This window comes from Tympanuchus pallidicinctus, unplaced genomic scaffold (genome assembly GCF_026119805.1).
Source record: "Tympanuchus pallidicinctus isolate F22 unplaced genomic scaffold, pur_lepc_1.0 scaffold44, whole genome shotgun sequence".
Taxonomy (NCBI): Eukaryota; Metazoa; Chordata; class Aves; order Galliformes; family Phasianidae; genus Tympanuchus; species Tympanuchus pallidicinctus.
The window spans coordinates 1,244,459-1,257,499 of record NW_026294763.1 but is presented as its reverse complement, the minus strand read 5'-3'; the positions used below and the strand labels follow the sequence as shown (position 1 = coordinate 1,257,499).

The following is a 13,041-nucleotide window of genomic DNA, read 5'->3' as shown; positions in this document are numbered from 1 at the left end:
GGGAGCAGAGGATGAGGCAAAGAAAAGGCTTTGGGGCACCATCGCAGCACTGAAGGATGCCTGAAGGCCCCGTGGCGGTTGGTGGCCGTGGGGTTGGGCTGCAGGTCGGTGCTGGAAGCGCTGTGTAACGCCTGCCTGTACATAAATAAACCCCGCGTTCAGCCTCCGTGCGCTCAGAGTCCATGGAGGGATGCGGTGGGGTGGGATGGGGTTGGGGGTATGGCTCCGTGTGATGGTGCTGGCGGACCCCAGCCTCGCAGCGGGCCCAGCCCCGGGCCTCCTCGCTTCTGGAGGCCGAGAGGGGCTGCCCGAAGCGGGGCACTGCGCGGCTTCCCCCCTCCCGGAACGTTTTGGTGGTGGAACCAAAGCGCTGCGGCGCTGTTTCTGGACGGAACGTGGAGAAAACGGAGCGGAGCGCCGGAAGTGGGGGGGGCTGCGGGCGGAAGTGGGGCGGAGGGGCGGTGCCATGGGACGCAGCCGGTCCCGCTCGCCGCCGCGGCGCGGTGAGGAAACGGGAGGGAGCGGAGCGGGACGGGAGAGCGGGACGGGAGTCTGGATCCGGGGTTGGGGGCCTGAGGGCGGCCAGGAACAGGGGAAGGGGATCCCGGGAGGGCTGCGGGACAGCGGGGCCCGGGGATGTGCCCGAGGCCTTCCCGGAGGGATGAAAATGAGGGGGCAGCGGCGCCCTGCTCCCTACTTTTCCTTTTCCTTCCCCTTCCTCTCTCCTCTCCCCCCTTCCCACCATCCCCGCTTCTCCCTCCCCCCTTCCCTCTCCGCCGCTCACCGCAATCTCTGCTCCTCTCCCGCCCCACTTCCCGCAGACCGCCGACGCTCGCGATCTGCTTCGCGGGATCGGGAGAGGAGGCGAAGGGAACGGACGCGATCCCGGGACAGGGACAGGAGGAGGACCCGCTCCCGCTCCCCGCACCGGCGGCGATCCAGGTGAGGCTCTCGGTGCCGGCAGGACCTCCCGCCGCCCCCCTTAGCAGCCGGCCCGCAGTGCTGCGGTTCCCGCGAGGCTGAACCGTGCGTGCCGGCCGTTGCCAGGTCCCCCCGGAGGCACCGCTCCAGCTCCTCCTCCCCTCTGCGGCTGAAGGAGAGACGAGATGAGGAGAAGAAGGAGAGCAAAGACACCAAAGGCAAAGAGCGGCAGATCACGGGTGAGGCTCCGCCCCGGCGCTTTTCTCATGTTAATTCGTGCTGGAGTTCTTGGTGCGACCAGCACGGAGGGCTCCGTGGGACTTATTAAAGTGCTTTTTAAGTGACCGCCGGCGGTTGTGTGAGGTGAACCCTTCTGTTTCGTTGCCTTTTCAGAGGAAGATTTGCAAGGCAAGACGGAAGAGGAAATTGAGATGATGAAGATGATGGGCTTTGCCTCTTTTGACACAACAAAAGTGAGCGTGCTGGGGTCGAGGCTGGCTTTCCTTACCCTGCAGGGCTGTGACAGGCAGTGCTTGGACGCCTCTTTGCCCAAGTGGTCCAGCAGGGTTGGTTATACCCCCAAAATTTACTCCTCTGCTTCCAGTGCACCCATTCGGGGTGGGGGTTCTCCTTCACACAGAGGGCGGTGAGGCACTGGGACACAAAGAGGCTGTGGATGCCTCAGCCCTGCAGGCATTCGAGGCCAGGCTGGATGCGGCTCTGGGCTGCTGCTTGGCGACCTGCACACAGCAGGGGGTTGGAACTGGATGAGCATTGCGGTCCTTTGCAACCCAGGGCACCCTGTGATTCATGGCCCAGAGCTGTGGCACTGCTGAGTTCTTTGCTCTGCTTGGTGTCTCCACGGATGCAGGCAGTTCTTGGTGCTGCACACAACTCTGGACCGATTTTTCTCCTCTTTCAGGGCAAGAAAGTGGACGGTGCTGCAAACGCATACGCCATCAACGTGTCCCAGAAGAGGAAATACAGGTTTGTGCTGTGGAGGTTGCACAGAACTCACTTGCTTTCCTGTGATAAAACAGCGCTGTTGGGGACGGAAGGCATTTCAGAGGAAACTGAGTGGCCAGGCTGCTGTGTGTGGGCACAGCGAGGCGCTGATCCGTTCCTTTTCCTGTCCCCGCAGGCAGTACATGAACAGAAAAGGAGGATTCAACAGACCGTTGGATTTCATTGCTTGATGCTGCAGGGAGTGGGGAGCATCGCTGCCTTCCTCACGTGCTGCTGGCTCAGAGATGGGAGAGAACTCCATCTTTAAAGTGAATTTGGGGTGATTTAGAGCAGGTCCGGGTGCAGTCGCTCTGCCCTGCACCAAGGGAGGGCGAGGTGAAGCTCGTTGATCACCCAGCTCCGTTCGTCCCTTGCCAGGATTTCCTGCTGGTTGTATTTTTCCTGTTGCGTTGTTGTTTTTCAGTAGCTCAATGTTGTCTAATTAAAACCTGTATATATTTTTCCATTTTGTTTCTCCCTCCACTCCCCCTGTCTGTCTGTGATTACCTCACTCAGGAATAAAGTCAGCGAGAAGAGGCTGCTGGAAGCCACCCAGCAGCTGTTTCCCCAGCTCAGCATTTGGGATTTGAGCCCAGCAACCTCAGTTTTTGCTTTTCCTTTGTGTGTTCATTGGATCACCTCCGCTCGGGCCGGGATTCCCTGTGCTCGGCTCTGCTCCGTGCGCTGCTGGGTGAGGATTTCACGCAGCCCCAGGAGGTGGCAGCACGGCCCTGCGGCCAAAAGCGCTTTCGTTCCCGGCTCCGGCAGCAGATAAACGTTACACGGATGCTTTCAGAACACGACGCACAGATCCAAGCCTGGAGCTGAGCCTTTTGCAATGACGGTTCTGTGGGTTTTTTTTTTTTTTCTTCCTACTTTTTTTGAAGGTTCGGCTTGCCAAAACCGAGCCTCGTCCCCAATTGGCCAGCCCTGTGTCTGTGCTGGGTGACGGTGACACAGCCCTGCTGTCAGTGTGACGCTGCCTCAGTGGTGCCAGGTCATCCCTGCGGCACGCCTGGCGCCCCACGATAAGGCCCTGCTGCCAGACAGGGATTCCCAACCCCCATCACTTCGTTGGCTTTCTCTCCCTTCTAATTAAAACTGGCTGCAGGTCCAAAAATGAGATGAAACCCCCCTCCCTCCCCCCTCATTTTTTTTTGGTCTCACATAGGCTGCTTTCAGGAAGCTCGCAGCCAGCTGGGAGCAGCTCACCCCCAATCCCACCCTCACCCCCAATCCCACCCTATTTTCCCCTATTTCCTATTTTCACCATGCCGGCGTTTTGCTGTTGAAGGTATTTTTTTCCATGGGTGAGGTTGGGGCGCTGTGCCCCCCTTTTGACCCCCCCCCCCCCCCCATACCCACACACCCAGGTTTATCTGGTTTCCATGCTGTGGCCGAGGTGGCTGAGTCACCGCAGGGCAGGGTTGGGTTTCGGGGTGTGGGGAGGAAATGATGCTGAGCTGCCCCCCTCACCCCCCCTCACCCCCAAATTCACCCCATTGGGGCAAAAGCGCTGCTTGGGGGGTGGTTCCCTGCTGCTGGGGTGCTCTGGGATGAAGGGGCAGCAGCTTTGGGTGCTCAAGGGGCCCCTGCTGGTGATGGAGGGGGCTACTTATAGGGACTTTCTGCTTCTCAGGGGGGCTCCAGGGGTCTCTGCTTATTGGAGCAGGGGAGGAACGTCCTCCCTTGTGGCCTCGGGCGCTGTATTTTTTTTGGGGGGGGGTCTCAAGGAGGTTCCTGCTCCTGTGCTTGGGGGTCCCAGCTCGGGGAGGCTCGTAGCTTTTTAAGGGAGATCTGCCCGTAGGGAAGAGCGCCGGGAGGCTCCTGCTCCTTACGGGGTCTCCAGCCCTGCGGGGGTCCCTAAACCTGGCGGGGTCGGGGGGTCCCCGCCCGCTCCCCATCAGCCCCACGTTGACACCCGGCGCCGGAGCCACGCCCCATCGTTCGCTCCTCGCCCTCCCATTGGCTGCAGGAGGCAGGAAGTGAGTCAGCCCCGTGGGCGGAGCCTTCCGGCTCACCCAATCACAGAGAGTCCACCCAGAGGGCCCGTCTGATCGTCGACGGCGGATGGGGGCGGGGCTTTCCTCGGGGCCGAACCAATCGCGGAAGGGCGTGTCTGCCAGCTGTCCAATCGCGAAAACCGACGGGGGGCGGCACCCAATGAGAGGCGACGGTGGGTGGGGCTGACGGAGCGGCCGGGCGAGGCGCTCACCCCGGAGCGGCCCGGCCCGGCCCCGCAGCGCGGCGATGGCGGCGGTCGGTGACGACGGGTCCGGAGTCGGGTCCAGCATCGGGCTGCTCCTGGAGGCGGCCGAATACCTGGAGCGGCGGGAACGAGGTACCGGCATCCCGCTGTGCCCCTTTTGGGACCTCCCGGTTCCTCCCGGCGCTGCCCGTTCCCGTTGTGTCCCCACAGAAGCCGAACACGGCTACGCTTCGCTGCTGCCCGGAGCTGGACGAGCCCGCAGGGAGAGCCCGAGGCGCCGCGGGAAGGGCCGGAGGAACGGCGGGGGCGGCAGGTACCGGGAGGGAGGAGGGAGGACCCATAGGATCCCATAGGGACCTTTAGGAACCTCATAGGGACCCATAGGAACCCATAGGGACCCATAGGGATGTATCGGGACCCATAGGTACCCATAGGACCCCATAGGAACCTCATAGGGACCCATAGGAACCCATAGGGACCCATAGGAACCCCATAGAAACTCATATGGTTTCATCAGGACCCATAGGTACCCGTAGGAACCTGTAGGAACCCATAGGAACTCCATAGGAACTCATAGGATGCATCAGGACTTATAGAAACCCATAGGGACACATAGGAACCCACAGGGACTCATAAGAACTCATAGGGACCCACAGGGACTCGTAGGAACCCATAGGGACCCTGCTGTCAGCTGGGAGTCAGCAGCTGTCATGGGGCACTGGGCTGATCTGGGGATGTGGAGGGCTGTGCTTGCATCCAGAGATTGGGATCTGCTGGGGCTTGTTGGAATCCCACTGCTATGGGGGGCTGGGAGGGCTGGGGGCTTTTGGGGGACCTGTGGAAGCTCTGGGGACAGTGCAGTCAGCTGGGGGTCAGCAGCTGTCATAGGGTGCCAGGTGGGGTGGGGGATGTGGAGGGCTCTGTTGTCACTGGGGTCTGTTGCAGGGGGTCTGGCTGCACTGGGGGCACTGGGGATGCTGCTGGAACCTGGTGGTCAGGGCCTAACAGAAGGCTCCAGGCTGATTTGGGGGGGACCTGCTTGCACCCAGAGACCATGATTTGTTGGGATCCTGTGGTCATAGTGGGGCTGAGGAGACTGGGGGCCATTGGGAGGGACCTTTGGGGGCTCTGGGGTCACCGCTGTCAGCTGGGGGTCAGGAGCTGTCATGGGGTGCCAGGTGGGGTGGGGGATGTGGAGGGCTCTGCTGTCACCGAGGTCTATTGGGATCCCTATTGCTGGGGGTCTGGCAGCACTGGGGGCACTGGGGATGCTGGTAGCACCCGTCAATTCAACAGAAGGCTCCAGGCTGATCTGGGCGCATGGGGGGACACCCAGAGATCGGGGTCAGGGTCTGTTGGTGTCCCTGTCCTGGGGGTCTGGCAGCTCTGGGGATGATTGGCACCTGTCCCTGAACCTGGAGACGCTGCTGTCATTGGATGCTCAGAGTCTATTGGGATTCCACGTCACAGAGCACACAGTGGGGTTCGGGGCTGTGGTGGGGACCCTTGGGGACACGGGAGGTGCTGCTGTCACCTGGTGATCACAGGTGGGGCGGGGGGGGGGACAACTGGAGGAGACACAGCTGGCTTTGAGGGATCGTGGTTTGCTGGGCTGCCCCACTGTGGGGTGTCTGGTAGAACTGTGGGCACCCATGAGGGCACTGTGGGCACCCATGAGGGCACTGCTGTCACCACCGGCACCCCACAGAGCTGCGTGGTGGCTCTGCACCCCCTGCGACCCCTCCACACCCCGGGCAGGGGGTGGGCACCCTGGGGACGTCCTCTGTTGGGGACTGAAGGTGCCATCAGACGACGTGGCAGAGCAGGATGCCGATTTGGGGCTTTGTTTTGGGGATGTTCCCTTGGCCTGGTGCTCGGCGCCCGGGTTCCGTTTGAGGGCTCTCAAAGTGGCGGATGAGATTCAGATCCTTTGTTTGGGGAGGAGCGCTCTTGCCCTGAAATGTCACTCGTGGCAAATCGCTGCCACTCCTCCCAGCTCCTTCCTGCTGTTTGCTCAGGGAGGAGCAGCTCTGCCATCTCAGGGGCATGGCACTGCGTCCTGCTCCGGCGTGGGGGACGGGTGACCTTCGCCAGCTGCGACAGCAGGATGTCCCCATGCTGACCGCAGTCAGTGAGCGCTCCGAGGTCCCTTTCTGGGAAGACGTGGGGCTTCATTCCTCACTAAGCGTTGCTCACAATGGCAGCAGCAGGACTTGTGCTTCGGAGCTGCTCACGTACCTCGGAGACACAGTGGAGCTGTGCGTGGGCTTGGCGTTAGGATGAGAGCTTCCCCTTCCTGCGCGGTGCTGCTGAGCGGCGGTTGGGCCCCTTTGCTTCCTCCTCTCCCTTACAACCACTCATCCAGGGAGTGTGTGTGTGTGTGTTGGGTGCCACTGCCTGTGCTGTTGGCGTTGCTTTGTGCTCCCCTTGTGCTGCTGCTCCCCTTTCCAGCAGCGAGCCCCTTCCCATCCAAACCACCTCAGTTGGGTTTCCAGTCCCTGGCGCTGCCATCTCGCTGGGCACCTCTCCCTGCCCGCCTCTCTGCCACCATATTTATCATCCTGGGTGCGGTGACCCCTCTGCAGGGACCCCTGCTGTCTGCCACCCTCCTGGAGACAAGCATTTCGAAAGGCAAATGGGATCCTGGGCTCCATCAGGAGAGGGGTGGTCAGCAGGGAGAGGGGGGTGATTGTCCCTCTCTACTCGGCTCTTGTGAGGCCCCATCTGGAGTACTGTGTCCAGGTGTGGAGCCCTCAGTACAAGAAAGACATAGAGATGTTGGAAAGGGTCCAGAGGAGGGCGACTGAGATGAGCAGGGGGCTGGAGCACCTCCCCTATGAGGACAGGCTGAGGGAGTTGGGCTTGTTCAGCCTGGAGAAGAGAAGGCTGCGGGGTGACCTCATTGCAGCCTATCAATACCTGAAGGGAACCTACAGCCAGGAGGGGAGTAAACTCTTCAGAAGGGCTGACAATAGCAGGACTAGGGGAAATGGATCCAAGTTGAAGGAGGGAAGATTTCGGTTGGATGTTAGGGGGAAGTTCTTCACAAGGAGAGTGGTTAGGCCCTGGAACGGGCTGCCCAGGGAGGTTGTGGATGCCCCGTCCTTGGACGTGTTCAAGGCCAGGTTGGACGGGGTCCTGGGCAACCTGATCTGAATGTGTGTGTTTGGTGGCCCTGCTGGGCAGGGGGGTTGGAACTACATGATCCTTGAGGTCCCTTCCAACCCGGGTGATTCTGTGATTCTGTGATTCTGTGATTTCACAAAGTGCTCTTTCTATTTCAGGTCAACGCACAATGAGATGGAAAAGAACAGGTGAGAATGGGCTGGGATGCACGTGGAATCTCTTTTCCGTTGCGCATCAGGGCTGCCCCACACCTATTCCAGGAGCCGTGCTGCGCCCCCGGCGCTGCTCTGTGTGTGTGTGCTGCAGCTCTGCATGCTCAGCCCACCTGGGGCAGGCAGCTGGAATTGGCCTGTGGCTGTTTCACGCTCCAGGGGCAGGTTTAAATCACTCGTCTCCCCCCGGTGAGCTGCTGGGGTGCATCCGAGTGGTTCCTCATTCCCCTGTGTGGGCACCAAGCTGGGTGTGAGCAGCTGTCCCTCTCTGGGGACACCACCTTTGTGGTGGCTTCTCATCCCCAGTGCGTGCAGGGCTGGCTGCTCACCTCCCACGTGTGGACGGAGCCCCAGCTGATGTAAAACAACGTCTGTGAGGGCTCAGCTTTGGTTGGGTTTGACCCCAGCAGCACGAGCGCGTGTTTTGTTGGCGCTGTCACGCAGGAGGCACTCAGTGCAGGCAAATGCCTGTTTATTTGCGTGCGGAACGAGATAGGCAGGTCGTTGCAACATCCCCATCTGCCTCGAGTGTGTCAGTGGGGTACGGCACAGGCGGTGTTGCAATGGGGAAGAGAACCGGAATATTGGGGCTGGGGAGCTGAGCACGGGGCGTCCTGCGCTGCCATCCGTGCAGGTGGGAGCGTGGAGCGCTGCCAGTTGTTGGATTCTGTCCCAACAGAAGCTCGAGGGGCGCGCTGGCTTTGCAGCCCCGTGCTGGATGTAGCAGGAGCAGTTTTATTTTGCTGTCCCTCCACGGATGCGGAGGCGAAGATGCCGTGTGATGTTGGGGTAATGCTGAGAGCTCCCATGGTTTTCTTCCAGGCGTGCCCACCTGCGGCTGTGTCTGGAGAAGCTGAAGGTGCTGGTGCCTCTCGGCCCTGAATCCAGCAAGCACACGACGCTGAGTTTACTCATGAAAGCCAAATTGCACATCAAGGTGAGTCTGGTGGCGCCAAAAGTCCCTGGAGAGCAGAGGGCTTGGAGAAAGCTGCTCGTGCAGAGCATCCCCAAAGCCCTCAGCATTGCTCCTACTTGACAGGCACCGTGTGGCCTCCTGGTGCGTCGGCTGCTTTACGGTTTGCTCTTTACACTGTGACTCTCACCAAGCACGTTTGGTTTTATGAAGCAGCAGAGAACCATGGGCAGCATGGTGGGACACCAGTGCCTTATCAAAGCCTGGAAATAGAAAAAAGAAATAGAAAAAAGCACTGCACAGGAACTGTTCAGAGGAGGGAGCATTGTTGGCGTGCCAGCTGTCTGCCATGGCGTTGCATCAGCAGCAGTCTGGCTCTGAAAGGGACTGGGAGACTTGGGCAGCCTGATCTGGTGGGCGGCAGGCAGCCCATGGCATGGGTTGGGGCTAGAGGGGCTTGGAAGTCCCTTCCAGCCAGCCGTGGTGTGAGGCCATGACTCTGATCTTTAAGGTCCCTTCCAATCCAACCATTCTATGGTTCCATGGTTCTGTGACCTTTAAGGACCCTTACAACCCAACCCTGCTGTGATTCCATGATTCAAGAACGCTTCCAACTCAACCACTTTATAATTTTATGGTTCTGTGACCTTTAAGAACCCTTCCAACCCAAGCATTCTATAATTCTATAGTTCTGTGACCTTTAGGAATCCCTCAAACCCAACCATGCTGTGATTCCACAATTCTCTCATCTTTAAGGTCCCTTCCACCCCAACCATGCTGTGATTCCACGATTCTCTCATCTTTAAGGTCCCTTCCACCCCAACCATGCTGTGATTCCACGATTCTCTCATCTTTAAGGTCCCTTCCACCCCAACCATGCCGTGATTCCACAATTCTCTCATCTTTAAGGTCCCTTCCACCCCAACCATGCCGTGATTCCACAATTCTCTCATCTTTAAGATCCCTTCCACCCCAACCATGCCGTGATTCCACAATTCTCTGATCTTTAAGGTCCCTTCCACCCCAACCATGCCGTGATTCCACAATTCTCTGATCTTTAAGATCCCTTCCACCCCAACCATGCTGTGATTCCACAATTCTCTCATCTTTAAGATCCCTTCCACCCCAACCATGCCGTGATTCCACAATTCTCTCATCTTTAAGATCCCTTCCACCCCAACCATGCCGTGATTCCACAATTCTCTGATCTTTAAGGTCCCTTCCACCCCAACCATGCCGTGATTCCACAATTCTCTCATCTTTAAGGTCCCTTCCACCCCAACCATGCTGTGATTCCACAATTCTCTCATCTTTAAGATCCCTTCCACCCCAACCATGCCGTGATTCCACAATTCTCTCATCTTTAAGGTCCCTTCCACCCCAACCATGCCGTGATTCCACGATTCTGTGACCTTTGAAGTCTCTTCCAACCCGTTTCTCCCCCTCCGCAGAAGCTCGAGGACTACGACAGGAAAGCCCTCCACCAGATCGAGCAGCTGCAGCGCGAGCAGCGGCACCTGAAGAGGCAGCTGGAGAAGTTGGGCAGTGAGAGGATCCGCACCGACAGCGTCGGCTCCGCCGTGTCCTCGGAGCGCTCCGACTCAGACAGAGGTAAGACCTGCACGCCTGTGCGCAGTGCTTGGAGGCGCCGCTGAGCTCCTGGTGATGCTGTTTGCTTTCTGCTTGCAGAAGAGATCGACGTGGACGTGGAGAGCACCGACTCCCTGCCCGCAGACCTCGACTGGAGCAGCAGCAGCCCCAGCGACTCGGATGAGCGCGGCAGCCTGCAGAGCGTGTGCAGCGACGAGGGCTACGCCAGCTCGGGCGTGCGGAGGGCCAAGGTGCAGAGTGCTCACAAGCTGTGCCCCGCTCTCTAAGGATCAGACCCCGCAGCTCTTCCACCCGCCACTCTTTCCTGGTTGGTAGCGAACCAGACCGTCCCGCCGTTCCCTTGTGCCGCTGACACGAAGTCTGCTTTGCCCCAGTCCCACGCAGGGCTGTGGGTGCTGAGCTTCTCCCTGGCAGCCCATCGTGCCCACTCGCTTCTCGCCCCGTCGGGAAGCTCATCTCAGCGAAACCAAACATTCCAGCCCCATTTTGGTGCGCCCGGGAATATCGCAGCGCTAACAGCAGTGCTGGGTGAGCTCAGCTGTCCTTTGCCTTGCTGTTAGCGCTCGCTATTCCGGATCTTTGTAGTGTTTGCCCACTAACAATCAGCACCAGGGCCCAAATATGCATTGTGAGGATGAGACCCAGCCTTGTTGGTAGCTTGGAGCAGGGAGAAAGCAGAGGGAGGTCTGCAATGGAGCGTCAGTCGGTGGCCTTCCCTCCACCGACTCTAAAAATTCAGGGTAGCAATGGACCCCTCCTGCAAAGCAAAAGGCTCTGCTCCTCCCGGCAGCCTCGGGATGGACATCTCCAGCTCTGGAAGTTCCTGGAATGCCTCAAAACCAAATGGTGCTGTCCTCGCGCTGTGCCCTCCCGCGTTACGGCCGCGTGTCTTAGGACGGCCTTGGCGCTTCTTGTCTCTGGGACAATTTTTTTTCTACCTCGGAGAGATGAACAAAGATTATCTCCATCCCTTTAGCACAAAAACAAACAAACAAACGAGATGCCTCATTGTTTTCTAGAAGCGCTGCTTGGTCCCATCGCCTCCATCGCGCGCGATTTAGCAATAAGTGGCGGCGCTCCGAGCGGCGCCGCTGTGTGAAGCACTTGCCCGGCCCTCGGGTTGCGTTTGGGAGCTCTCCATGCTGAGGATTTGGGTTTCCACCAGAGAGAGCCACAACCAGACGCCAAAAGAAAAGGCCAACCCTTTACCCCTGGTCCCAAGGCTGTGGTTTCCGGCCGTGTCGACGCGTCGAAGCCGAGAAGCCGAGTCAACCCCGTGCACGCAGAGCGTGGGGTCTGCAAACAGTATTTCTTCATTTCCTTCGACGTGAACGGAGTTACGACTTCGTGCTTTAGGAGATGTTCTGGGATCGTTGTAAGCAGAGCCCTCTGATGGAGATGCTGAGGTTTCTTTGAGGGGTTTTCCTGCTCCATCGCTCGTGCTCGACGTTGGTGATGGGGATGGAACGTCCATGTGGGGCTCAGAAGCCATTCTGACTCTTCAAGAAGACTTTGGAGGTATTTAATGCTAGGTTGAATGGTTGGGCAACCTTATCTACGGTGTGATTGAGCATGGGCAGCCCTGGGGTGGGACTTAATGGTCCTTGAGGTCCCTTTGAGCCCAAGCCGTGCTGTGATTCTAAGAAAACTCGTGGAAACCCAGCTGAAGAAAACAAAAAACACAGAAACCCACCCCAAGAAAGCAAAAATCCATGGAAACCACCTCAGGAAGACAAACACCCATGGAAACCAACCCACGGAGACAAAAAGTGAAGGAAACCACCCCCAAAGACAAAAACCCATGGAAGCCCACAGCCCCAAGAAGGACAAAAAACCCCTGGGCAGAGCTGAGTATCTGCACGTGGAGCTGCGCCGCTCTGACCCGCGGTGCCTCCAGCCTCTGCAGCCCCTTTCCTGTGAGCACTGCCAAAATCCCGATTCCAACCCCGGCGCTCCACTGCACCCCAAGGGGACACAGCAGGAAACGTGCGCTTCGTTCTCCACTTCGTTCTACCCGGTGTTAAGGTTTAGACTCTCACTGTTGTTTTTTTCGTGTCGTGCCTTTTTGGGTTGACCGCGTTCTTTTGGTTTCGGTTGTGGTTTTTTTGTTGGCAATTTGGTTTTTTTCCCCCTTTTCGTCCCCGTTTGAAGCAGTCCTCCTCTGACCTTTGCACTGTTTGGACGTGCTCCTCTCCAACGCACCAGCATCGAAAAAAAAAACAAAACCAAACCACAAAACCCAACAAACTCAAACCTTTGGCAAACGATGCTGTCGGATGGGCACACGAAGGTCGAACCTAAAACCACGGGCTTTTCCCCCCAAAACTCCAGCTGAGAGCTTGGGGCAGCGTCCTGGGGCCGCCAGCCTTTCCTCGAATTCACGGATCCACCAGCATTACGCAGAGATAAGCTGCAGCAATGAGATTTTTTTGGGTAGATTGTTGGAAAAAAGGGGGGAAGCGAGGAGCACCCCCTGCGTTTACACAGACGTGCGAATCCGAACCGCGCTGCTTGGGGATGGAGAAGCCCCCAGCCCTGGGCGCCGGACCCCATCCCACCCCCAGGCCTCGATCTGGGGCAGAACAAAGCCAGCAGCAGAGGCTTCTCCATCCCCACCTCAGGAGCCTTTCCCACCTCAGTGGCTTTTGATGCATTTTCATTGCCCTTCCCGTTTGTTTTATTCCTTTTCCCTCTTTTTCCTTCCCATTTTCCCCCAAGACTCCTCGGCTTTTTAGCATCACTTTTGAGTTCTGGCATCTTCTGAGCGATAGACACGGAGTGAAAGGGGAGCAGCAGATGGGAGGATGCAAGATTTCCTTTCCAGGCGTTCAATTCCCGTTGTACATAGCGCGTCACTGCGAATCCTGTGTCAAGACCATGAAATGGTGCTTCTTTTTGTTTTGTTTTTTTTCTTACAAGTTTTAGCACACGCGTTTGGTTTTGTTTTTTTTTTAGAGTACGTGTTTTAGACAGAGCTGGCCGTGTGTGTGTCTACTTCTGTATTGTTGGATTGTTAGGAAATAAATTATTTCAGTACGAATGGC

General features: G+C 58.2%; 2 protein-coding genes and 1 long non-coding RNA gene across 4 annotated transcripts; all 3 read left to right on the top strand.

Moving 5' to 3' along the window:
* The first annotated feature begins 407 nt into the window (after nt 1-407).
* SNRNP27 (small nuclear ribonucleoprotein U4/U6.U5 subunit 27) lies at nt 408-2,392 on the top strand. The gene is made up of 6 exons (XM_052702339.1): nt 408-503; nt 822-942; nt 1,048-1,160; nt 1,315-1,394; nt 1,844-1,908; nt 2,063-2,392. The coding sequence occupies exons 1-6, from the start codon at nt 467-469 to the stop codon at nt 2,115-2,117; spliced, it is 471 nt and encodes a 156-aa protein (XP_052558299.1). The 5' UTR covers nt 408-466; the 3' UTR covers nt 2,118-2,392.
* A 1,717-nt stretch (nt 2,393-4,109) lies between these two features.
* MXD1 (MAX dimerization protein 1) lies at nt 4,110-13,037 on the top strand. Of its 2 annotated transcripts, XM_052702327.1 has the most exons (6): nt 4,112-4,267; nt 4,346-4,448; nt 7,420-7,449; nt 8,296-8,410; nt 9,838-9,997; nt 10,076-13,037. In XM_052702327.1, exons 1-6 carry the CDS (start codon nt 4,177-4,179, stop codon nt 10,261-10,263), a joined length of 687 nt encoding a protein of 228 aa, XP_052558287.1. In that variant the 5' UTR covers nt 4,112-4,176; the 3' UTR covers nt 10,264-13,037. The 2 variants fall into 2 exon arrangements, with proteins under 2 accessions (XP_052558286.1, XP_052558287.1); XM_052702326.1 differs by having other exon boundaries at nt 4,110-4,448.
* On the top strand, nt 8,434-9,828 carry LOC128090201 (uncharacterized). Its single transcript, XR_008210866.1, has 4 exons — nt 8,434-9,142; nt 9,245-9,397; nt 9,551-9,652; nt 9,755-9,828. It is a non-coding gene; the product is annotated as an uncharacterized LOC128090201 (long non-coding RNA).
* Nucleotides 13,038-13,041: the final 4 nt, after the last annotated feature.